The sequence below is a fragment of the Salvelinus namaycush genome, chromosome 2, assembly GCF_016432855.1.
Source record: "Salvelinus namaycush isolate Seneca chromosome 2, SaNama_1.0, whole genome shotgun sequence".
Taxonomy (NCBI): domain Eukaryota; kingdom Metazoa; phylum Chordata; class Actinopteri; order Salmoniformes; family Salmonidae; genus Salvelinus; species Salvelinus namaycush.
The window spans coordinates 65,414,831-65,440,705 of record NC_052308.1 but is presented as its reverse complement, the minus strand read 5'-3'; the positions used below and the strand labels follow the sequence as shown (position 1 = coordinate 65,440,705).

The 25,875-nt window shown below is 41.8% G+C and overlaps 1 protein-coding gene across 1 annotated transcript; it reads left to right on the top strand.

Moving 5' to 3' along the window:
• The first annotated feature begins 409 nt into the window (after nucleotides 1–409).
• Nucleotides 410–7,686, top strand: LOC120022843 (keratin, type I cytoskeletal 42-like). The gene is made up of 9 exons (XM_038966882.1): nucleotides 410–592; nucleotides 4,363–4,491; nucleotides 4,898–4,980; nucleotides 5,210–5,366; nucleotides 5,703–5,864; nucleotides 6,039–6,164; nucleotides 6,469–6,689; nucleotides 7,374–7,459; nucleotides 7,580–7,686. The coding sequence occupies exons 1-9, from the start codon at nucleotides 410–412 to the stop codon at nucleotides 7,684–7,686; spliced, it is 1,254 nt and encodes a 417-aa protein (XP_038822810.1).
• The last annotated feature ends 18,189 nt before the right edge of the window (nucleotides 7,687–25,875 follow it).

Sequence of the window (25,875 nt, the reverse complement as noted above, 5' to 3'; positions counted from 1 at the left end):
CTTCATAAACCACAACCTTTACAGAACCATTCATTTCCCTAGAAGTCCTTAGTGACTTTAGTGATGTCTCTTGTTACATAGTTGTTGCAAGCCCTGTACCCACCCACCGAACAAAACAATTAGACGTACCTTCCTTCCAGGGAATAATGGTGACGCAGTCAATCATTCTTAATCCAACTGTATAAAAAGCTCGAGGACACGAAAGGGGTTATTTTACCTGTCGCCTCCAACTCGAAGAACGCACTTTAACCTCACAGGACGCATCGCCAAACCATCTCTCGCCATGTCCATTGTAACCAGTCGCAGTTGTAGCCGTAGATACAGCTCACGTAGCTGTGTCGGTTCGAGTGGCCTCCGCTTGTCCGGTGGGATGCAGTTTTCCAGCGGTTTGGAAGGCGGTAGGTCCCATATGAGCGTGTCCTCTGTTGGGAGCAGTCGCGCGCCGAGTGTATATGGAGGTGCCGGGGGATACGGCACCCGTATCTCTCAATCGACTTTCTCTATGGACGGGCCAGGCCAGATCACTATCGGCGCCAACGAGAAGCATACCATGCAGAATCTGAACGACCGTTTGGCCACCTACCTGGAAAAGGTAAGGAAGAGTGATGGGGATGTACAGTAGATGGAGATTACGCGCGCTGAGCAATATTACGCACGGCCTAGATTATGAGCGGAGACTGAAAGACAAGGCAGAGTGATCACTCTTTTCAAACCACAACATATTCGATGATACAGAAAAATGTTACGAGAAAGTGATCTTTAATCTTTTTTTATGAATCTTTTTTTGTTTTTAGTAAACCCTTTCATCAATACTATCCAGAATGTTCAATTAAATGGGATAATACAGTAGGCTACAGCCAATGGTTTACTTCATATTTATATATTTTTTTATTCTGCTTTGCCACTAAAATCATAATAAACGCTGACAACTAAAATATTGTGTTATATTAATACAAATATTAGGGGAGCGGATAGTTCACAAAGTTCTTCAAAGGTTTCTCCGAGGATCCATTTAAATTAGTCATTTGAAGAACTTGTATTGGTTCCCCTACAGTTTGTATTTGAAGAACCCCTAAAGGAAACTCCAGGAGCCTTTTGTTTATAGAGTGTAAAACAGAAAATGGACACAATTAAATGGATATTAATCAACAAAGAGTTAAGAATATGTAGGCTATCAGAATATGTTGAAGGCTAGCTGTATTGGGTGCAGATGACTGAACTGTTCACTTGTGTCTCTGTCTGCAGGTATACAAAGGTATGTCAATTAGTATTGGTATGTTATGCAGATCACATGTATCATCCTCCTCCCTTACCTCTGCAATGAAAATCCCATAGGCCTCTACATTAGGGACAAGGTATGTGTTTGAAAAACTATATCAAAACAGCTTTTTCATTCACATTTACCACAAAAACCAAGGTATGAATACTGTCGTGCAAGTTTTGTTAAAAAAAATTGGATTCAGACTTCACCCTCCCTACACCTCTGAATATAATAGGATACCTGTTCAATCACCATACACTGCAAAATCCTTCTGGCTTTGGATACGGAAAACATCAACACGCCAGAGAATATACCCATTGGACTTGAGGCTCTGCTGGGAGTTTACCTCATATTTTGATTTGTTTTTTCTACTTTGCCACTAAAATCAACCTTTTTAAAGGGTTCTTCGAAGAACTTATAGGGGTTCCCCCACAGTTTCAATTTGAAGAACCCCTAAAGGATACTCCAGGAACCTTTTCTTTTTAGAGTGTAGTTGTAAAACGATTATAACAGTGATATCGTTAAAGCGAAACCTAAACAAGCGATGAGAAAAGGTTAAGTGGACAGTGTGTGATGACGTACATCCTCCACTCTTATCTGGACTAAAGAGAGAATCATTGACAGTGACCAACATTAGAGTTGTTTACTTCTAGATTTTCTAAATAGTTAAGGAACTATCTTCTGTATATATTATAGTCTTTAAAAGCAGCAAAAAATTGTAATTCAATTCATACAGATATGATATCCGTTTAGAATGTTGTCAATGAAGCTTGTCAATATTAGAATTTTTTTAACACTGGAATTGTTGTCAGGATACCACGGCCAAAGTGATATGCTGTTATGGAAATAGGAAACAAGAGATAATGGTTTAACCTGGACCTGATGTCTCTTTACATTGTGCACTTCACAAGAATGTAAAGCATCAACTAATTTATATAGAGAAACTGGAAGCCAGTCTGTCAGTTTCTGGCACTCCAAGGATGATGAGAATAGATAGGAGGCTCTTTCTTATGAAGACTGGAGGTGTGTGTGTGGTAACTGGGGTGTGTGGAAGAGGGTGTATAGTAGAAACGGATCATTTAAGGGAAATAAATGAATAATTAAAGCAAAAAAGCATGTAAGATTGTTGTCCTAGATTAGAAATAAACCGATTTTGTTAGGGTCCTTCCACCTCCAGCCCTCTAAATTGTTCTGGCCCAGTCTGTGCTGTGTCCCTCTTTTTTACTGGTGTAACTTCCAGTATAGGAGGTATACCACTCCCCTCCATACCTGCTTTATTATAATCAGTGGTGTAAAAATACTTTAAAGTACTACTTAAGTAGTTTTTTGGGGTAGCTGTACTTTATTATTTACATTTTTGACAACTTTTACTTCACTACATTCCTAAAGAAAATAATGTACTTTCTAGTCCATACATTTTCCCTGACACCCAAAAGTACTTGTTACATGATAAATGCTTAGCAGGACAGGAAAATGGTCCAATTCACACACTTATCAAGAGAACACGTGGTCATCCCTACTGCTTCTGATTTGGCAGACTCACTAAACACAAATGCATTGTTTGTCAATTATGTCTGAGTGTTGGAGTGTACCCCTGGCTATCCATACATTTTGAAAACAAGAGTGGTGCCATCTGCTTTCCTTAATATAAGGAATTTGAAATTATTTATATTTTTACTTTTGATACTTAAGTATATATTCAACAACTACATTTACTTTTGTTACTTAAGTATATTTAGAACCAAATACTTTTAGACTTTTACTCAAGTAGTATTTTACTGTGTTACTTTCACTTGAGTAACTTTCTTTAAGGTATCTTTACTTTTGCTCAAGTATGACATTTGGGTACTTTTTCCACCACTGATCATTCCAACTGACGTTTGGAAGGAATTGCATGTTATTGTCTTTTGCAAGTAGGCCAAAGACAGAGGACTCACACTTTCGCTTTTGTTGCCGTCTTTCGCTAAACGAGGCAGAACATCTCTACCTGTGATAATAGAACCAAAGAAAACAGTAGAAATATCAGAAGGCCTGCCAAGTGATTAGGCACACTGGAAATACCTCTCGTCATACGGTGCCAAAGAATCGTCAAGTCAAACACTCCCTTTCAACATTTAGGGAAACATATATATAAATATATTGAAAATATATATATAAAGTAAAATATATATATATATTTAAAATAACTTTTACTAAACTTTTAAAAGTATTTATTCCATCATTAGCTTTTCTAATTGTAAAATTGCTATTGAGAAGAAGCAGTAACCTATAGTTTGCCTGTAAAACTCCAAGGAAAGTCTCATTATTAAAAAGACACACCTGTATTACTATTATAAACGCACGTTCCTAATTACACCTATTAATTTGATTTAAACTTTGTTTAACTAGTCAAGTCAGTTAGGAACAAATTCTTATTTACAATGATGGCCTACCAAAAGGCCCGTCCCCGCATATAAATATAGGACAAAACACACATCACAACAAGAGAGACAACACAACACTACATAAAGAGAGACCTAAGACAACAACATAGCAAGGCAGTAACACATGAAAACACAGCATGGTAACAACACAACATAACAACAACATGGTAGCAACACAATATACATAGTGAGGACAATGACATAGCAGGATTTGATCATTTATTTTCAATTCCATTATGTTGGGGATTATCTAATGGGAGAGTGCTGATTCTCATAACGTGATGTGTTACGCTCCAAATGGCACCCTATTCCCTATGTAGTGCACAACAGGGCCCACAGGGCTCTGGTCAAATGTAGTGTTTTATATAGGGAATAGGGTGCCATTTCAGATAGACCCATGAACTGAACTTTTTATTTTTATTTATTTAACCAAGCAAGTCAGTTAAAAACAAATTCTTATTTACAATGACAGCCTATCCCAGCCAAACTCTCCCTTAACACAGATGACGCTGGGCCAATTGTGCAGCGCCCTATGGTACTCCAAATCACGGCCGGTTGTGATACAACCTGGGATCAAACCAGGGTCTGTAGTGATGCCCCTAGGTCTGCAATGCAGTGCCTTAGACCACTGCGCCACTCGCGAGCCCAAATGATTCCCTCCACTCCCTGTGTACACAGGTGTGCTCTCTAGAGGCAGCCAATAGCAAGTTGGAGCTGCAGATCAAGGAGTTCTACGAGATGAGATCACCGACTCACAAGAAGGACCTCAGTGGGTTCCATGCCACCATCACAGACATCCTCAACCAGGTACTTCTGGGTAATGTAGTCTTAATGTAGCGACCCACTGGGCACACACTGGTTGAATCAACATTGTTTCCATGTCATTTCAATGTAATTATATTGAACCAACATCGAATAGACGTTGAATTGATGTCTGTCACAGTGGGAAGGGTGGTGAGGATAGGATTGAGAAGACGCCAACAGCTTTGTGAAAGAAGAGCGTCACTAGGATGAATTAGATAAGTGACAGATTAGAGGTATAATTCCTATTGTCTCTCAGAATGTATCTTGTTGATTGTCAAAAAACATGTTCTGTTGAAAATGAATGAACAGTAGACATGAACCAGATCTGCTGATCTAAACACACGATATCCTGTACATAGTTGACTCTGTTGTTACATTCCATTGACTGTGGCTGTCCTCCTGTTCCTAGATCCAAGCCAGGTCTGTGGAGAACTCTCAGATGATCCTGCAGGTGGATAATGCCAGACTTGCAGCTGATGACTTCAAGATGAAGTAAGTGCACTTCCTCTCTGTACTGTACACAGCCTCTGTGAGTGTACTGATTCTGTTTGTAACTCTTGGCCTATAGGTTTGAGATTGAGTAGATCGAATCCTCCCAGATCTACAGAAATGCTTATGGGGGTAGGCAGGGCTATGGATCAGTTTATGGTTGGGCAAGTTGTATCTTGGTTTGTTGTGAGAAGGAACTAATCAAGCCCTCTTCTTTCCTCAACCTCTGTAGGTTAGAGACGGAGGCTAACATGCGTATGAAGATGGAAGGGGATGTGGCTCGTCTGAGAGGAGTCCTGGACAGCTTTACACTCACCAGAGCAGAACTGGAGATACAGATTGAGGGGCTGAAGGAGGAGCTGGTCTACCTCAGGAAAAACCACGAGGAGGTAATTTCTCCTCACACACTCAAGTCTTACCGCTTGTGATGTTGGCTGAAGTCTGAACGCTCCAGGCAGCCACCTGTGGTTTTTCATTAGGACACAATGGCTCCCCCTGCAGTTTTTGCATTGTTTTTGCATTTGAATGTGTGTTTGAGACCTTTCAGTGTTTGGCCACAAGGGGGCAAAACTCACCCACAAAAAATCTAAGGCAACTTCACTGTTATTAGTACTCAAATATACAGTAACTCATTGCTTTCAGGTGCTTTTGCCCTTCACTGTGTATAAGTAAACTACAAATCCCAGGTATTATAGAACAATGTGTCCCCCTTTTCATGTTGTTAGGAGATGCAGTTGATGCAGACGCAGCATTGTGGTGCTGTGAATGTGGAGATGGACTGTGCTTCCTCAGTGGACATGAGCAAGGTGCTGGAGGAGATGAGGACCCAGTATGAGGGCATGGTAACGAAGAACCAGAGAGATGCTGCCAAGTGGTTTGAGAGCAAGGTGAGACAACCTCTGAAAATAGGACAGGGGGACTCGAAAGATGTGGACATGGGTCCCTAAATGTGTTTTGTGAGAGGCACAATTGACATGTATTTTGTGAAGTGGTACTATACTTTTGACTAATACGGTGTGTTTGTGTGTGTGTGTGTGTGTGTGTATGTGTGTGTGTGTCAGGTGGAGGTGCTTCAGAACCAGATCACCACCAGCACCATAGAGGTGAAGACCTCTCAGTCTCAGGTGACTGACCTGAAGAGGACCTTCCAGAGCCTGGAGATTGAACTGCATGGCCTGCTCACTCAGGTATGATGTCAAAACATCTTAGTGAATCAGCATCCCTAAACATACAGCATTTCTCTTTACCCTACCTCTGTTCCTAAAATATGGAATTCCTTTAGGTCTTAAAGGAACAGTACACTCCAAAATCAAAGTTTGTTAGATGTTTTCAGACCTCCACAGTGGTCTAATGTCAAGGTGTTCTAACACCTTTATGCACACCAATCTAACTATCTCTACCCTTCTTCATCTCCCTCTTCATACATTTCTACTACCCTCTCCTTCCTTCCTCCGTTTTCTTCATCCCTTACAAACATAAACACATTCCTAGAAGGGGTACCTGGAGCATAGCGCCGCTGATATAAACGGCCGCTATGGCTCCCAGCTGAGCCAGCTGCAGGTTTGTATCAACAGTATGGAGGAGGAGTTGCAGCAGCTCAACGTCAGCATCCAGCAGCAGGCCTCCGAGTACCAGATCCTCCTGGACATCAAGATGAGGCTGGAGATGGAGATCGCTGAGTACAGGAGGCTGCTGGATGGAGAGCAACTCTGGTGAGAGGGGATAATGGAGGGTCAGGAAAGATAGGGAGGTGGAAGGGAGGGGGGGATGACAGCTGTTTATTGGCACCTCATTGCAAACAGCGGTGGAAAAAGTACCCAACTGTCATACTTGAATAAAAGTAAAGATACCTTAATAGAAAATGACTCAAGTAAAAGTCACCCAGTAAAATTCTACTTCAGTGAAAGTATTTGGTTAAAAATATACTTAAGTATCAAAGGTAAAAGTATCAATCATTTCAAATTCCTTGTATTAACCAGATGGCACCATTTTCTTGTTTTTTAATTTACACAAAGCCAGGGGCACTCAGACATCATTTACAAACAAAACATGTTGGTTTAGTGAGTCCGCCAGATCCGAGGCAGTAGGAATTACCAGGAATGTTCGGTTGATAAGTGCGTGAGTTGGACTATTCTGCTAAGTATTCAAAATGTAACGAGTACTTTTGGGTGTCAAGGAAAAGTACAATATTTTCTTAAGGAATGTAGTGAAGTAAAAGTAGTCAAAAATATAAATAGCAATGTAAAGTACAGATACCCCAAAAAACGACTTAAGTAGTACTTTCAAGTATTTTTACTTAAGTACTTTACACCACTGATTGCTAACTAGAAAATCAAGATGTGTGTTGGTGAGTTTAGCTGACCGTAAGTGTTCTTCCCCTGTGTGTCTACCATTAGGCATGTGGAGACCAGACAAGAGGTCAGGAAAGTGATCGTGGTCGAGAAGATCCAGGAAGGTCAACAAGTCCAGGAAGTATTGGAAGGTGAGCAAGCAGGAGAATAATTAATAAAACAAATTAATCAATGAAAGAATCAAGTGTTGTTCCCCATAATACACACAATGACTGAATGAATGAATTCTTGTTTGGTGGCTCTTTCCACAGAGTATAATCCACACAAGCAGAAGCGGGTGAGGGTGATCGTGGAGGAGATGGTGGATGGGAAGGTGGTGTCCACCTCAGTTGAGGAGAAGGTCCAGGATATGAACTAACTGAGAAGGCCAGATAGTTCCGGAATCTGGTGAAGCGGTAACGGACCACACATACAACTGATGACGGGGGTTCAAGCCTCGTCTATATATACAGTTGAAGTTGGAAGTTTAGAGACACCATAGCCAAATACATTTAAACTCAGTTTTTCACAATTCCTGACATTTAATCCTAGTAAAAATTCCCTGTTTTAGGTCAGTTATGATCACCACTTTATTTTAAGAATGTGAAATGTCAGAATAATAGTAGAGAGAATGATTTATTTCACCTTTATTTCTTTCATCACATTCCCAGTGGGTCAGAAATGTACATGCACTAAATTAGTATTTGGTAGCATTGCCTTTAAATTGTTTAACTTGGGTCAAACGTTTCGGGTAGCCTTCCACAAGCTTCCCACATTAAGTTGGGTGAATTTTGGCCCATTTCTCCTGACAGAGCTGGTGTAACTGAGTCAAGTTTGTAGGCCTCCTTGCTCGCACACACTTTTTCAGTTCTGCCCCCAAATTTTCTATGGGATTGAGGTCAGGGCTTTGTGATGGCCACTCCAATACCTTGACTTTGTTGTCCTTAAGCCATTTTGCCACAACTTTGGAAGTATGCTTGGGGTCATTGTCCATTTGGAAGACCCATTTGCGACCAAGCTTTATCTTCCTGACTGATGTCTGGAGATTTTGCTTCAATATATCCACATAATTTTCCTACCTCATGATGCCATCTATTTTGTGAAGTGCACCAGTCCCTCCTGCAGCCAAGTACCCCCACAACATGATGCTGCCACCCCCGTGCTTCACGGTTGGGATGGTGTTCTTTGGCTGGCAAGCCTCCCCCTTTTTCCTCCAAACATAAAGATGGTTGTTATGGCCAAACAGTTCTATTTTTGTTTCATCAGACCAGAGGACATTTCTCCAAAAAGTACAATCTTTGTCCCCATGTGCAGTTACAAACCATAGTCTGGCTTTTTTATGGCAGTTTTGGAGCAGTGGCTTTTTCCTTGCTGAGCGGCCTTTCAGGTTATGTCAATATAGGACTCGTTTTACTGTGGATATAGATACTTTTGTACTGGTTTCCTCCAGCATCTTCACAAGGTCCTGTGCTGTTCTGGGATTGATTTGCACTTTTCGCACCAAAGTACGTTCATCTCTAGGAGACAGAACGCGTCTCCTTCCTGAGCGGTATGACGGCTGTGTGGTCTCATGATGTATGGTTGAAAAACGTGTGTATGCAAGTGTATGCAAATTTACAACTTCAACTGTATATGTATGTATGTATATATATTTCATGGTCGCATACTGTAATATGTCACTTTTGACAGGATTACATCAGCTGAATGATAACTGATGTAATTTACTTATGTAAATGTATTACTCTTATATGGCTCTATCATATGGCAAATTTAATATTATTTCTAGAATGTGTTTTTCCCATTGTTCCATTCATTGCCACCAGGTGGCAAATGGACAATGACCCCAAGCATACTTCCAAATGAGAATTTTGGCCAGCCCAATTAAAAGTGAAAATTATCTCATTTGAGTAAATTGAAAACAGATTATTACAGTTACATAAGTGACATCAGGGAAAATACGATTTGCTTCATCAGCTATTAAAAAGCTATTTTAGCTCCATTGTATACTCCCCGTACCACAAGCCATGTATGTTCTCTGTACTCTATGACAGGTTTAAAGTTAATATTCTGTAGGCCTACGACACTGACGCTACATGATACATTTGGCTGTTGATTAAATATAGATGTCAATGCATTTCAGGACACTATCATAATTGAGGGTCCATTGCTGTCCTCTAACAATATGAAAAGAAACACCTTTGCAGATTGGATGAGGTCCAAAACACATACTGTGCCTTACATTATATGAGCATAACACTCATGGGAGTTTCCCTTACTCAAACATGTTCTCAGAGCAGAAAGGATTATGACTGGTCGCATCAGGCACCAAATGAAAATGGAGAGGAGGTGGGAGGAGGCACAGTGGCGACTCGTCATTCACGGCAGGTGTGGCAGAGCAAAAAGAAAATTAGCCTGTTTTGCATGTTATTTTGGCATAAATACGTGTCACATATTACTTTGCGAACAATGTAACAAAATAAATATACAATTTAATTCATAAAGCCGCATACAAACATGGTCTCTTTTTTGTTTTCTTGAGTAAGGCAGCTCCAAAATGCAGGTGTTTCAGGCCCAGCTCAGTGCTTTCTGTGGTGGGGCGTGCTAGCAGACAATAGGAGCATTGCGCCGTGATTGGCTCAGTGTTCTGTCACTCATGGGGACCTTACGTAATCGCCAAGCTTAAGTCCTTAGAAAGGGTAGATAGCCCTTTGGGTCCTGCCATAGAGTTATATTACAAGTGCCCTTCCAAGAAGGCTCAAGGTCATTGGCCACAGAAATGACATCAAATCGCGTTATATGTACAGTAGCTTTGATTGGACTGATCATGTCAACATCTTACTTTCACAATCTTAGCTTAGCAGTCATCATCATGAATCAAGTCTACTGGCAAATCCTTTTTATTCCTTGTCATATGAAGAGAAATAATGATGAGAAAATGTAGATAAAACATATTGGTGCTCATCGGCCACTGGACATAAACATTACACAACAATTTTGGTAGATTGCAAATTCAACAATGAGTGTTTTGTAAGGAATCGGTGACAGTGGCTAACTGCAAGCATTGCAACTGGGAAGTCGGGAATAAACAGCTCAAACTGGGAAAATACGTTTTGAACAGTCATTCAATTGGGAATTGTAAATCCAGCATCTTTCTCTTTGATGACAAAATTTGCCCACAAAGGACCGCCACGCCACTTTCCTGTTCAAGCACATCACAACAACGTGTGTCCAAAAATGTCTTATGCTGCTTCATAAATTACGTGGGATGGCAGAGAGATATGTATCTCGTAGCTAAGAAGGTAATACTAAGTGTATGTTGTGTAGTAAGCTAATATTAACTAGAAAAACACATTTTAGATAACTATTTTTTTTACATGTAGTATTTAATCAGTTAATTAGACTAACTGGAAACAGGACATTAATGCACAAAATGAAGAACTTGCTATATTCAACTTAACTTGTTTTGCTTATTTGCTGATCTCTCTTGCAAAATTGTGTGTCTTTGTGAGACGTAGAGTAGGTGAACGGATGAACGGAGGAGGAGGTGTGATGGTGTGGGGGTTCTTTGCTGGTGACACTGTTAGTGATTTATTTAGAATTCCAGGCACACTTAACCAGCATGGCTACCACAGCATTCTGCGGTGATACGCCATCCCATCTGGTTTGCGCTTAGTGGGACTATCGTTTGTTTTTTTAACAGGACAATGACCCAACACACCTCCAGGCTCTATAAGGGCTATTTGACCAAGAAGGAGTGCTGCATCAGATGACCTGGCCTCCGCAATGACATGATCTCAACCCAATTGAGATGGTTTGGGATGAGTTGGACTGCAGAGTGAAGGAAAAGCAGCCAACAAGTGCTCAGCATATATGGGTACTCCTTCAAGCCTTTTGGAAAAGCATTCCAGGTGAAGCTGGTTCAGAGAATGCCAAGAGTGTGCAAAGCTGTCATCAAGGCAAAGGGTGGCTACTTTGAAGATTGTATCCAAACAAACAATTGTTTGGATACTACAGTACATGATTCCATATGTGTTATTTATTCTACAATGTAGAAAATAGTCAAATTAAAGAAAAACCCCTGAATGAGGTGGTGTGTCCAAATTTTTGACAGGTACTGTAAGTATTCACACCCCTGAGTCAATACTTTGTAGAAGCACCTTTGGCAGAGATTACAGCTGTGAGTCTCTAAGAGCTTTCCACACCTCGATTGTGCAATATTTGCCCATTATTATTTTCAGAATTCTTCAAGCTCTGTCAAATTGGTTATTGATCAACTCCAGTGTATATTTGGCCTTGTGTTTTAGGTTATTGTCCTGCTGAAAGGTGAGTTTGTCTCCCAGTGTCTGTTGGAAAGCAGACTGAACCAGGTTTTCCTCTAGGATTTTGCCCATGCTTAGCTCTTTTCCATTCATTTTGATCCTAAAAAACTCCCAGTCCTTGTCGATGACAAGCATACCCATAAAGTTGATGCAGCCACCACAATGCTTGAAAATATGAAGAGTGGTACTCAGTGATGTGTTGTTTGATTTGCCTCAACCATAACGCTTTCTATTAAGGACATAAAGTTCGTTGTAGGTTAACAAGCTAGCTTGCTAGTAAATCATTTTGCTGCTCTAGGTGAAGTTACAGTCAACTAGGTCTCTAAGAGCAGAACTGTCAGTACTGGCCATCAACACAGTCAGTACTCCACATTCCTCTTTCCACATTTTCCTACATGATTTTATTCCCTATTAATGATGTTGTGTACTTGTGACCCATGTGAAATGCACTTAAAATAAGACTCGAGTACTAGCATGTCATTATTTCCTGACTGTAAAACATTCATTATTGAGTTGGTGAGGATCAGATGATATATGTCGGGTCGTCTTTTTTCTCCTAGGCATGTAACGAGCTGGGTCAGATCTGGATGTAGTCAGGTGTGAGTGAGCACGCCATGTTTGAACACATCCAGCTCATCATACAGAGGGTTTGTGCAGATCTTGTGTAGTAGTAATTCAGCAGTACTTTTTCATGAGGGAGACCGCCTGCTTCGACTGTATGTCACAACACACACTAACTCTATAAGTAATTGTTTTCTAAATCTGACAAAGCCTGAGAGGATCTGCAGAGAACAATGGGAGTAGGATTCAATCTTAATCCTGTATTGACGCTTTGCCTGTTTGATGGTTTGTCTGCGGGCGTAGCGCGATTTCTTCTAAGCTTCCGGATTAGTGTCCCACTCCTTGAAAGTGGCAGCTCTAGCCTTTAGCTCGATGTGGATGCTGCCTGTAATCCATGGCTTCTGGTTAGGATATGTACGTACGGTCACTGTGGGGATGACGTCGTCAATGCACTTATTGATGAAGCTGACGACTGATGTGGTATACTCCTCAATGCCATTGGATGAATGCCGGAACATATTCCAGTCTGTGCTAGCAAAGCAGTCCTGTAGCGTAGCATCAGAGTCATCTGACCACTTTGGTATTGAGCTAGTCACTGGAACCTCCTGCTTTAGTTTTTGCTTGTAAGCAGGAATCAGGAGGATATAATTATGGTCAGATTTTCCAAATGGAGGGAGAGAGAGAGCTTTGTATGCATCTCTGTGTGTGGAGTAAAGGTGGTCCAGAGTTTTTTTCCCTCTGGTTGCGCATGTGACATGCTGGTAGAAATTTAAAATGGATTTAAGTTTGCCTGCATTAAAGTCCCCGGCCACTAGGAGCGCCGCTTCTGGATGAGCCTTTTCTTGTTTGCTAATGGCATTATACAACTCGTTGAGTGCGGTCTTAGTGCCAGCATCAGTTTGTGGTGGTAAATAGACAGCTATGAATAATATAGAAAACAACTCTCTCGGTAGATAGTGTGGCCTACAGCTTATCACAAGTCCTTGTTTAAAGAGAGTATACGTTAAAATAGCTTTTAGTTCACTCCAGATGTAGGCTTGATCTGAATCTGTGCAACCGTCCCATGTCTGGTAGCGTTATGTGCATTACTGTTTGGCAGTTAGCCTAGAGACCTTGAATTCTTGTAGCTTGTGTGTAATCCTGATTTGTGAAGCTGGCAGAGAAGATGTGTGTGTTGTCCAGGGAAAGCTGGAGAAGTCTGTTCCTATGCATGAGATGGCTCTGGACATCAGGGAGAAGAGTTTTGGACCCAAACACCCCAGTATGGCTACAGCATTGGTCAACCTGGCTATACTCTGCTGCTAAGTGCCGAGAGGACCAACAATGCTAACAGTTCACTGCATACCAGACACGGGTTCAAATACTTGAAAAATCCTTTCAAATACTTGAGTTTGCCAGGAGTGCCAGATGTACGGGGTTTGCAGTTTTGGGTCTTGTTTTGGTTTATTAAGCCAGGCAAGCTCAAACAAGCATAGATAAGGTGTTTGAATTGATTTTTCACATTAAACCCAGGTCTGCTGCATGCATATTAGGTAAAGATGGGAACTGTTGGAAAGCATACAGCATGTGTATGGTTTAATTTGATTCCCCAGCTTAATTGGACTTCAAATGGAAATTCAGACTGTTTCTCCTGGATTCTGTCTGGACATTGGTCTGACTGTGTGTTATTGTGTGTATGACAAAGAGAAAGCACAGTGAGGCGCTGCCCCTGTATAAACAGGCTAACAAAGTTCTGTTCCATGAGCGGCAGCGCTCATGGAATTTATGCTGCTACTAGAACAGCAACATACAGTGCATTTGGAAAGTATTCAGACCCCTTGATTTTTTTCACATTTTGTTATGTTACAGCCTTATTCTAAAATTGATGAAGCAAAAACGGTTTATTTTTTTGTGCAAATGTATTAAAAATAAAAAACATACCTATTTACATAAGTATTCAGACTCTTTGCTATAAGACATTGAGCTCAGGTGCATCCTGTTTCCATTGATTATCCTTGAGATGTTCGTACAACTTTATTGGAGTCCACCTGTGGTAAATTCAACTGATTGGACATGATTTGCAAAGACACACCTGTCTATATAAGGTGACCGTACATGTCAGAGCAAAAATCAAGCCATGAGGTCGAAGCAATTGTCCATAGAGCTCCAAGACAGGATTGTGTAAGGCAAGAATCTGGGGAAGAGTGTCTGCAGCATTGAAGGTCCCCAAGAACACAGTGGCCTCCATTATTCTTAAATGGAAGAAGTTTGGAACCACCAAGACTTTTCCTAGAGCTGACCGGCCGGCCAAACTGAGCAAATCGGGGGAGAAGGGCCTTGGTCAGGGTGGTGGCCAAGAACCTGATGGTCACTCTGACAGAGCTCCAGAGTTCATCTGTGGAGATGGGAGAAGCTACTGTACGAGAAGGACAACCATCTATGAAGCACTCCACCAATCAGGCCTTTATGGTAGAGTGGCCAGACAGAAGCCACTCTTCAGTAAAAAGCACATGACACTCCACTTGGAGTTTGCCAAAAGGCACCTAAAGGACTCAGACCATGAGAAACAAGATTATCTGGTCTGATAAAACCATGATTGAACTGTTTGGCCTGAATGCCAAGCGTCACGTCTGGAAGAAACCTGACACCATCCTTACGGTGAAGGAGGGATGTTTTTAAGCGACAGAGGCTGGGAGAATAGTCAGCATCGAGGGAAAGATGAACGGAGCAAAGTACGGAGAGATCATTGATGAAAACCTCCAGAGTGTTCAGGACCTGACTGGGGTGAAGGTTCACCTTCCAACAGGACAACGACCCTAAGCACACAGCCAAGACAACGCAGGAGTGGCTTTGGGACAAGTCTCTGAATGTCCTTGAGTGGCCCAGCCAGAGCCCGGACTTGAACCCAATCGAACATCTCTGGAGAGACCTGAAAATAGCTGTGCAGCAACGCTACCCATCCATCCTGACAGAGCTTGAGAGGATCTGCAGTGAAGAATGGGAGAAACTCCCCAAATACAGGTGTGCCAAGCTTGTAGCATCATACCCAAGAAGACTCGAGGCTGTAATCGCTGCCAAAGGTGCTTCAACAAAGTACTGAGTAAAGGGTATGAATACTTATGTTATTTTTTAAATTTTTAATACATTTCCAAAAATGTCTAAACCTATTTTTGCTTTGTCATTATGGGATATTGTGTGTAGATTGATGACGGAAAAAACAACAATTTAATCAATTTTAGAATAAGGCTTTAATGTAACAAAATGTGGACAACGTCGAGGGGTCTGAATACTTTCAGAATGCACTGTATTTAGCTGGCTAGCTAGCTGGTTGTAGGCTTAAATTGTTTACTAGCAAGTTATCTTAGTAACCTGAGGCTAAAACTGTTTAGCTAGCTAACATTACTTAGCTACAGTTTTATTTCTAACTAACTTTAGCTTGCATCACATTTAGTATTTAATTAATTATTTAGACTAGCTGGATACAGGACATTAATTTGCCAGCTATATTCAACTTACCTTGTTTTGCTTTCTTGCTGCTTGCTCCTTCAGAAATTTGTTCTACTTCTTCTTCCCTCCCCCTTCCCACAAATGTTTTTGAATCCCGTCATGTGACACGTTTATTTCCCAGCCTGCTCTCAGTTTGGTATTCCCACCTCCTCTCCATTTTCATTGGTCGCCTGCTCTGAGAACATGTTTGAGTAGGTAACATAACAAGTTAGGTCTATTGTATCAGTCAATGTGAGTGATATTCTTTGTGTTAAGAATTCACTGAGGAATTAGCTGTACTTTGCTATGCAAAGAGTTGCCTCTGTTGATTCTAGAGTTCATGGGTGAGTCATCATTATACTGGTAAGCAGCTCCAGAAGTGTTGGGCTATATCAAGTAGGGACGTGAGGTTCCTTTTATACAAACAATATGTAGGATAGTCAAATAGACCTGCAAAAAGCGGTAATCCTAGGCCAAAAGGAGATGCATCGCCTCGTCAAATATGAACAGGTTGCTTTGACCATAACAAAAACAGACATTTACTTAATTGTTCCAGTGACAGTCAGTGCCGTTTAGGGAGGCCGTTTATTTTTTATTTTTTTATGAGCATGGCCTTTTCTATTACAGCATATTGGATGACTGTCATTCATCTTCCATTCACCCAGCTAAACGTAACATTGATAGGTTTAGGCTACTACTTGATACAAACATTTTCCCTAGCTTATCTAGGGTGTAATAATTATGCCAAACAGTTGTAAACGAGAGTTTCTATTGGACAAATTCTGGTAGGTTTATCCCCGTTTCATTCCGTTTGCTTCTGTTTAAGAAACGTTTTAACAGAATCGGCGGAATGAATACACCCCTGATCACCCGCACACACAGTTTTCTGTGTAGCAGCCACATACAAACAACATCATCACTTTGCTTGTTGTAATATTCCTTCTCGCATCTACGTGCTCTCCTCCTTTCACCTTTTCTCTTCAATGTTGGACTTCAGTGCTTGTGACCAAGCCAAACCTACCATAACCACTAACCATGGCCGTGGAAAGATGTTTTGGGGTGGGGTGCAGAATTTCTCCCCGCTATACTGACTAGTATTTTGCTCTGCTCCACTCATACAGGAGTAATAAAGGCCTAGTGCATTTATATATATATACATTTATTTATTTTTATTGTGATTTATCAGGAGATGCTTCAGCACCCCCCCCTTGTCAATCACAGGAGGCTGCTGAGGGGAGAACAGCTCATAATAATGGCCGGAACAGAGCAAATGGAATGGCATCAAACACATGGAAACCAGCCATTACCTCAGGCCCGTTCTCCCCAATTAAGGTGCAACCAACCTCCTGTGATGTCAGTGTCACCATATTAGCTAACGTCGTAGTTAACATAGCTATTAGAACTAACGCGGTAGTTAATCCACTACAATCACACAGTACAGTGTATATCAAGCAGTTTACCAGTTACACCGGTGGGCTCCAGTGGCAATAAATTAATAAAACTGACCTTGACTTGGAAGAGTTCCAGTGTTGGATAGCCTTAGCCAGCTAACTAACATAAATAGCATTCCTCTCCGTTTGAGCCGGGTGTTTGAGTAGGCTAAATTAGCTAGCTGCATTAAGTAGCTAAGTAAGTTAAAACATACAACTAAGTATATCTCTCTCTCCTGCTGCTTCCCCCTAATTTTTTGAAGAAATGACTTTGTTCAAAACGGATAAACTATTGTCTTTTTTTGAGTCAATTACTCACCACATTTTATGCACTGCAGTGCTAGCTATCTGTAGCTTATGCTTTCAGTATTAGATTCATTCTCTGATCCTTTGATTGGGTGGACAACATGTCAGTTCATGCAACAAGTGCTCTGGTAGGTTGGAGGACATCCTCCAGAATTAGTCATAATTACTGTGTAAATCTATGGAAGGTGGTGAGAACCATGAGCCTCCTAGGTTTTGTACTGAAGTCAATGTACCCAGAGGAGGGTGGAAAAAGCTGCTACTACCCCAGAGAGTGTTGTTGAGGCTACTGCAGACCTTCATTGCAAAACATTTGTGTTTTAATCAGTTATTTGGTGATGTGAATATATTTAGTACAGTTTTTAAAAACTTTTTTCAATGTTTCAGTATTTTTATTTTTATGAAATTGACTGAGTAGGATGGTCCTTCCCTTCCTCCTCTGACGAGTCTCCACTGGTGTGTTCTCATTGTATCTCTAGGGTGATGGTGACTTTGGCTCAATACTAGTTTGAGTTATAGGAGAATATTAAACATGCCCAGTTGGAAACCAAAATACAGTATATTCATATCCTCCTCTTCAGCTTTTAAGTGGACATTTGTATCTTTATACAGACTTGATTTCATTAATTCACGGTACAAACCCTCCCCACTTCACTTTCTATTGTATCTCTGCAAGTAGAAACAACAGTAGATCTGGGTGTGGCTTTGCTGTTCACTTGTTCAACCTCATGTGGTCACATTCAAGAGCAGGGTGTGTCCTTGTGACTGACTGACGGACTGACTGATGATCGGAACACAAGTAAGGTGATAAATTGCATAAAAATTGCTTTTTTTATGTGACATGCAAACACCTAGGGCTGTATTAGCGCGTGAGTCATGACCACAGTAAAATTCTATGTGACTGCTGAGTCACAGTAATCTCCTCTTCTGCACTCTGGACATGCATTAGTAGTACCCAACTTGCTAATGATCATCAGGTCACTAATGGCCTGGTACTAAGAGATCTATTGTCCCTCCATCAGGTCCTAATGGCCTGGTACTAAGAGATCTATTGTCCCACATCAGGTCCTAATGGCCTGGTACTAAGAGATCTATTGTCCCTCCATCAGGTCCTAATGGCCTGGTACTAAGAGATCTATTGTCCAACATCAGGTCCTAATGGCCTGGTACTAAGAGATCTATTGTCCCTCCATCAGGTCCTAATGGCCTGGTACTAAGAGATCTATTGTCCCACATCAGGTCCTAATGGCCTGGTACTAAGAGATATATTGTCCCTCCATCGGGTCCTAATGGCCTGGTACTCAGAGCTCTATTGTCCCTCCATCGGGTCCTAATGGCCTGGTACTCAGAGCTCTATTGTCCCTCCATCGGGTCCTAATGGCCTGGTACTCAGAGCTCTATTGTCCCTCCATCGGGTCCTAATGGCCTGGTACTCAGAGCTCTATTGTCCCTCTAACCACTCTGACATCAATGCGAATGCAATCGAAAATCACATCAAACACTTATAATCAAAACAGTATGTGCTTTGATTGATCAATATGAAGAAGGAAGTTCAACAACAGGTTGAAACTGAGTGGAAACCATGGTCGTCGTGGATGTTGTGTCAAAGCTCAACACAACGAAATGGATAGTGCTTTCTAAGGGGATGATTCATTCAAAACCCCTTATGCATATTAGAGTTTATGTACAGTATAGGCCTATATATGAGCCCAAGCCTGAAGAAATACCTGAATTAAAATAATGATTGTGCCATTATACGAGGCAGAAAAACATTAAAAAAAATACTAATTTAAGATATCTTTGGTACATAATTGGTCTTGCCTAAATTAAACCAATTCAGAGTTAGCCTACAATTATAGTGCATTTGATTTTGAGTAGCCTAGTAATAGGGCATGTTTTTATATTTTCACAATTAATAGGCGGACATTACTTTTAGCTATCTCACCACCGTACATTTCCATCTCCTCTCTGCTCTCCTTCATTCCTTTCTCCAGCGCCCAGGGAGAAGGGCTCTCAACAGTTGAATGAAATATGTTTCGCTGTGAAAACATGTTACTATCGATGTTCCCGAACAGATTTCACTTGGTTTCCCAAATTAAGCAACAGGGTAGGAGAGCCTATGGCATACAGAGTTTGGGCGGAATATCACCTGTTGCATGGTAAAATAACTGGAGTAGCCTACCCAAAATGAGTGAAAGGAACTTGTGGGAAAGTAGCCTCCATTCTCTCTTTGATTGTATACGGATTACATGTCTTTTTTGTATTGCACCTGTTCCTGCCCATTTGATAATAGGCCGTTCTAAATTAAAACAAATTGTACATATTAGTAAAGACAATAGTCTGATGGGTGAAAATATGATCACTTAATGAGAGAACAGCGTGTGCAGCCTGAGACAAGGAACAGAGCGCAGCCCACCTATCTTTTGATTTCTTAGGCGTTCTATGGTTTGTATCATTCACAATTGAAGTTGCCAAATAACTCTAAATCTAGCATGTAAGACCTGTTTCAAATGATCACTCATCAAGCTCTACATAGCCACTTCATATGTGCACTCTGACTCCGGAATGGGAAAAATATCCTTTCTATTTTTTTCCAACTAAGTTAAATTATATTTTTCTTACTAAAATCATATAATATAAAATAATGGCATGGGACTTATAAGGATATCTTGTCTGCTAAATGAACAAGCCACGGCGCATAGCCAGATAACATACAGAAGGCCAAATCATATTCTGTTCTTCTGAAAAAAAGATTCTTCATATCATAATGTTTCTTTAGACCTGCCTAAAATAAATAATGGATTTATTGTGTGGTGTATATTCAATTGATTTATATATATATATTGACATGTAGATGTTCCAAAGGCACGCATCAACAGCTTGTATCCATGGAGGCCTGGAGATGCTATATGTGTTTATGTTAATGAAGGTCAATTACCATGAGACTGGCAGTCTTTTGCCTGACATTAACCGACTGACAAAATGTCATGACCGCCACAGCCCTACATACAACTACAGTATGTCTATAACCTGATAATCTAAATCAATGTTCATTAATAACTTGCATTCACTTTCTCCCCTGGCTTATAGCAGTTCAAGCATGACTATCTTTATCATGACTGTCTTTATCTTCACTGTCTTTGTCATGGCTGTCTTTATCATGACTGTCTATCATGACTGTCTATCATGACTGTCTTTGTCATGACTGTCTTTGTCATGACTGTCTTTATCTTTACTTAATCTATCACGACTGTCTCTATCATGACTGTTTTTACCATGAATGTCTTTATCATAAAAGACATCCCATCTCAAGTGTCATTATACAAACAGAAAGACATGTGGAAGTCAATGTTCAACCATATAAAAACTCCTGTTGCTTTTCCAACAGTGGTACATTCTAATAAAGGATAGAGTGTATTACCTAGTGTGGCACCAAAGCAAACAATGCTTGTGGGAAGATCTGTGTGTTCTATATTTGTTTGAGTCAATATTTTGTACTCTGTAGCAAGTTTATCTGAAACCCTTATGCCAAGCTTTATTGTATGTTTAACTGAAAGACTAAGGGTTCTATTCAATCTGTATTGCTGAAGCGTTACAGATTGAGCAATAGAAATGAAAAGGTAATTTCCGATTGAGCCGACATATGCAGAGTTTACCATGAGGGCAATCTCTGCTAACGCCAGAACATTGCCATTAAATTTCAATCACGCTGTAACACTGAACTCCGCAATACAGATTGAATAGAGCTTGAACTCCCTTCTTGTTGATTTTAATTTAGATTTGTATTCACATTCACAGTGCTATTCCATTGCATCCAGATTTATCCAAGATCCAAGATAGCGTAGCAGTCAGACGTCTTTTGTCCTCGTCGTGTCCTGTGTATAAATCGTGTATATATCTTTTTTCTTCGCATACATTTTTCTTAACCTCAACTTCAACATAATCTCCTGCAATCCGCCTCACCCAATGTGGTATGGATCTGCTATTTTCTTTACTTCGAACCGGAACCCCTAACAAAAGCTAGCCAGCTAACTAGCTAGTAGTCAGCTAGCCACTGCTAGCGGTCATCAGCTACTTTTAGCCAGGACAACTCTCGCCAGTCTGCACAGCGCGATTCAAACCAGAGCAAATCTGACTTATTTTTCTCCATATCTCCGGATTCCTACCTGAAATCCGAACCTAATTACCTGCTATCCGATTGGCCACTCCTGGCTAACGTCTCTGTCCCGACGCAAGAACCAACTAGCCTGGAGCTAGCCTTTGCTAAGCCCATCTCCCGGCTAGCCGAAGAGGTACATCAGCCACTCCTTGGGCTACAATACTCATTTTGCCAATTGGCCTGGATCCCTGCCGACCCATCACAACTGGACTACTGACGTAATTCGACCGAGGGGGTTTTTCAACTGGCTCCTCCATCGCAATGTCCCCTGAATGTCCATCTGCTAGCCGCGGCCTGCTAGCTGTCTAGAGCATATTGGGCTGTTAGCTTAAGAGGCCCACCGGACAATTTCTTTGGCCACGATACCTATTTTGCCAATTGGCCTGTACCCTTTCACCACATGGAGCCCTGCTGATCCACAACGACTAGTCTGCCGACGTTACAGCACGAGGGGGCTACAACTGCTACAACGTCACGACGTCCCTCTAAGGCCCTTCTGCTAGCTTGCTAGCCCCGGCCTGGTAGCTGCCTGAATCGCCGTGTCTCCGGCCCGCCTGAGCCACTCACTGGACCTCTATGACCACTCGGCAACACATGCCTCTCCCTAATGTCAATATGCCTTGTCCATTGCTGTTTTGGTTAGTAATTATTGCCTTATTTCACTGTAGAGCCTCAAGCCCTGCTCAATACGCCTTAGTTAACCCTTTAGTTCCACCTCCCACACATGCGGTGACCTCACCTGGTTCAAATGATGTTTCTAGAGACAATATCTCACTCATCGTCACTTAATGCATAGGTTTACCTCAACTGTATTCACATTCTACCATACCTTTGTCTGTACATTATGCCTTGAATCTATTCTACCGTGCCCAGAAACCTGCTCCTTTTACTCTCTGTTCCGAACGTACTAGACGACCAGTTCTTATAGCCTTTAGTCGTACACTTATCCTACTCCTCCTTTGTTCCTCTGGTGATGTAGAGGTTAATCTAGGCCCTGCAGTGCCTAGCTTCACTCCCACTCCCCTGGCACTCTCATTTGTTGACTTCTGTAACTACAATAGCCTTGGTTTCATGCATGTTAACATTAGAAGCCTCCTCCCTAAGTTTGTTTTATTCACTGCCTTAGCACACTCTGCCAACCCGGATGTTCTACCCGTGTCTGAATCCTGGCTTAGGAACACCACCAAAAACCCAGAAATTTCCATCCCTAACTATAACATTTTCCAACAAGATAGAACTGCCAAAGGGGGCGAAGTTGCAATCTACTGCAGAGATAGCTTGCAGAGTTCTGTGTTACTATCCAGGTCTGTGCCCAAACAATTTGAGCTTCTACTTAAAAAAATGCCCCTTTCCAGAAACAAGTCTCTCACCGTTGCCGCTTGCTATAGACCACCTTCTGCCCCCAGCTGTCCCCTGGACATCACATGTGAATTGATTGCCCCCCCATCTATCTTCAGAGCTTGTGCTGTTAGGTGACCTAAACTGGGATATGCTTAACACCCCAGCCATCCTACAATCTAAGCTTGATGCCCTCAATCTCACACAAATTGCCTCAATGAACCTACCAGGTACAAGCCCAAATCCGTAAACATGGGCACCCTCATAGATATCATCCTAACCAACCTGCCCTCCAAATACACCTCTGCTGTCTTCAACCAGGATCTCAGAGATCACTGCCTCATTGCCTGTGTCCGTAATGGGTTTACGGTCAAACGACCACCCCTCATCACTGTCAAACGCTCCCTAAAACACTTCAGCAAACAGGCCTTTCTAATCGACCTGGAAGGACATTGACCTCATTCCGTCAGTAGAGGATGCCTGGTTATTCTTTAAAAGTGCTTTCCTCACCATCTTAAATAAGCACAACCCATTCAAAAAATGTAGAACCTGGAACAGATATAGCCCTTGGTTCACTCCAGACCTGACTGCCCTTGACCAGCACAAAAACATCCTGTGGCGTTCTGCATTAGCATCGAATAGCCCACGTGATATGCAACTTTTCAGGGAAGTTAGGAACCAATATACACAGGCAGTTAGGAAAGCAAAGGTTAGCTTTTTCAGACAGAAATTTGCATCCTGTAGCACAAACTCCAAAAAGTTCTGGTACACTGTAAAGTTAATGGAGAATAAGAACACCTCCTCCCAGCTGCCCACTGCACTGAGGCTAGAAAACACTATCACCACCGATAAATCCGTGATAATTGAGAATTTCAATAAGCATTGTTCTATGGCTGGCCATGCTTTCCACCTGGCTACCCCTACCCCGGTCAACAGCCCTGCGCCCCCCACAGCAACTTGCCCAAGCCTCCCCCATTTCTCCTTCACCCAAATCCAGATAGCTGATGTTCTGAAAGAAGTGCAAAATCTGGACCCATACATATCAGCCGGGCTAGACAATCTGGACCCTCTTTCTAAAATTATCCGCCGCAATTGTTGCAACCCCTATTACTAGCCTGTTCAACCTCTCTTTCCTATCGTCTGAGATCCCCAAAGATTGGAAAGCTGCCGCGGTCATCCCACTCTTCAAAGGGAGAGACACTCTCAACCCAAACTGCTACAGACCTATATCTATCCTACCCTGCCATTCTAAGGTTTTCGAAAGCCAAGTTAACAAACAGATCACCGACCATTTCGAATCCCACCGTACCTTCTCCGCTATGTAATCTGGTTTCCGAGCTGGTCATGGGTGCACCTCAGCCACGCTCAAGGTCCTAAACGATATCATAACCACCATCGATAAGAGACAATACTGTGCAGCTGTATTCATCGACCTGGCCAAGGCTTTCGACTCTGTCAATCACCACATTCTTATCGGCAGACTCAACAGCCTTGGTTTCTCAAATGACTGCCTCGCCTGGTTCACCAACTACTTCTCAGACAGAGTTCAGTGTGTCAAATCGGAGGGCCTGTTGTCCGGACCTCTGGCAGTCTCTATGGGGGTGCCACAAGATTCAATTCTCGTGGCGACTCTTTTCTCTGTATACATCAATGATGTCGCTCTTGCAGCTGGTGTTTCTCTGATCCACCTCTACGCAGACAACACCATTCTGTATACTTCTGGCCCTTCTTTGGACATTGTGTTAACTCACCTCCAGACGAGCTTCAATGCCATACAACTCTCCTTCTGTGGCCTCCAACTGCTCTTAAATGCAAGTAAAACTAAATGCATGGTCTTCAACCGATCGCTGCCCACACCTGCCCGCCCATCCAGCATCACTACTCTGGACAGCTTTGACTTAGAATACGTGGACAACTACAAATACCTGGGTGTCTGGTTAGACTGTAAACTCTCCTTCCAGACCCACATTAAGCATCTCCAATCCAAAATTAAATCTAGAATCGGCTTCCTATATCGCAACAAAGCATCCTTCACTTATGCTGCCAAACATACCTTCGTAAAACTGACCATCCTACCGATCCTCGACTTCGGTGATGTCTTCTATAAAATAGCCTCCAACACTCTACTCAACAAACTGGATGCAGTCTATCACAGTGCCATCCGTTTTGTCACCAAAGCCCCATACACTACCCACCATTGCGACCTGTACTCTCTCATTGGTTGGCCCTCGCTTCATACTCGTCGCCAAACCCACTGGCTACAGGTCATCTACAAGTCTCTGCTAGGTAAAGCCCCGCCTTATCTCAACTCACTGGTCACCATAGCAGCACCCACTCGTAGCACGCGGTCCAGCAGGTATATCTCACTGGTCACCCCCAAAGCCAATTCCTCCTTTGGTTGTCTTTCCTTCCAGTTCTCTGCTGCCAATGACTGGAACGAACTGCAAAAATCTCTGAAGCTGGAGACTCATATCTTCCTCACTAGCTTTAAGCACCAGCTGTCAGAGCAGCTCACAGTTCACTGCACCTGTACATAGCTCATCTGTAAATAGCCCATCCAACTACCTCATCCCCATACTGTTATTTATTTGATTTATTTTCCTCCTTTGCACCCCAGTATCTCTACTTGCACACTCATCTTCTGCACATCTATCACTCCAGTGTTTAATTGCTATATTGTAATTATTTCGCCACTATGGCCTATTTATTGCCTTTATCTCCCTTGTCCTACCTCATCTGCACACATTGTATATAGACTTTTTTCTATTGTATTATTAACTGTATTTTTGCTTATTCCATGTGTAACTCTGTGTTGTTGTTTGTGTCGCACTGCTTTGCTTTATCTTGGCCAGGTCGCAGTTGTAAATTAGAACTTCTTCTCAACTAGCTTACCTGGTTAAATAAAGGTGAAATATAAAATAAAATGTAGCTTTCATCAACTGCATGTGTGTGATACCATGTACAAATGATGAGGTACTGTAAGCAACACCATA

Bases quoted from the DNA above. Each gene is read 5' to 3' on its own strand.
- LOC120022843 (XM_038966882.1), top strand. From the start codon at position 410: ATGAGCGTGTCCTCTGTTGGGAGCAGTCGCGCGCCGAGTGTATATGGA. The intron at 6,690-7,373 runs GTGAGAGGGGAT...GTCTACCATTAG, and splicing joins CTGGATGGAGAGCAACTCTG to GCATGTGGAGACCAGACAAG. The intron at 7,460-7,579 runs GTGAGCAAGCAG...CTCTTTCCACAG, and splicing joins AGTCCAGGAAGTATTGGAAG to AGTATAATCCACACAAGCAG.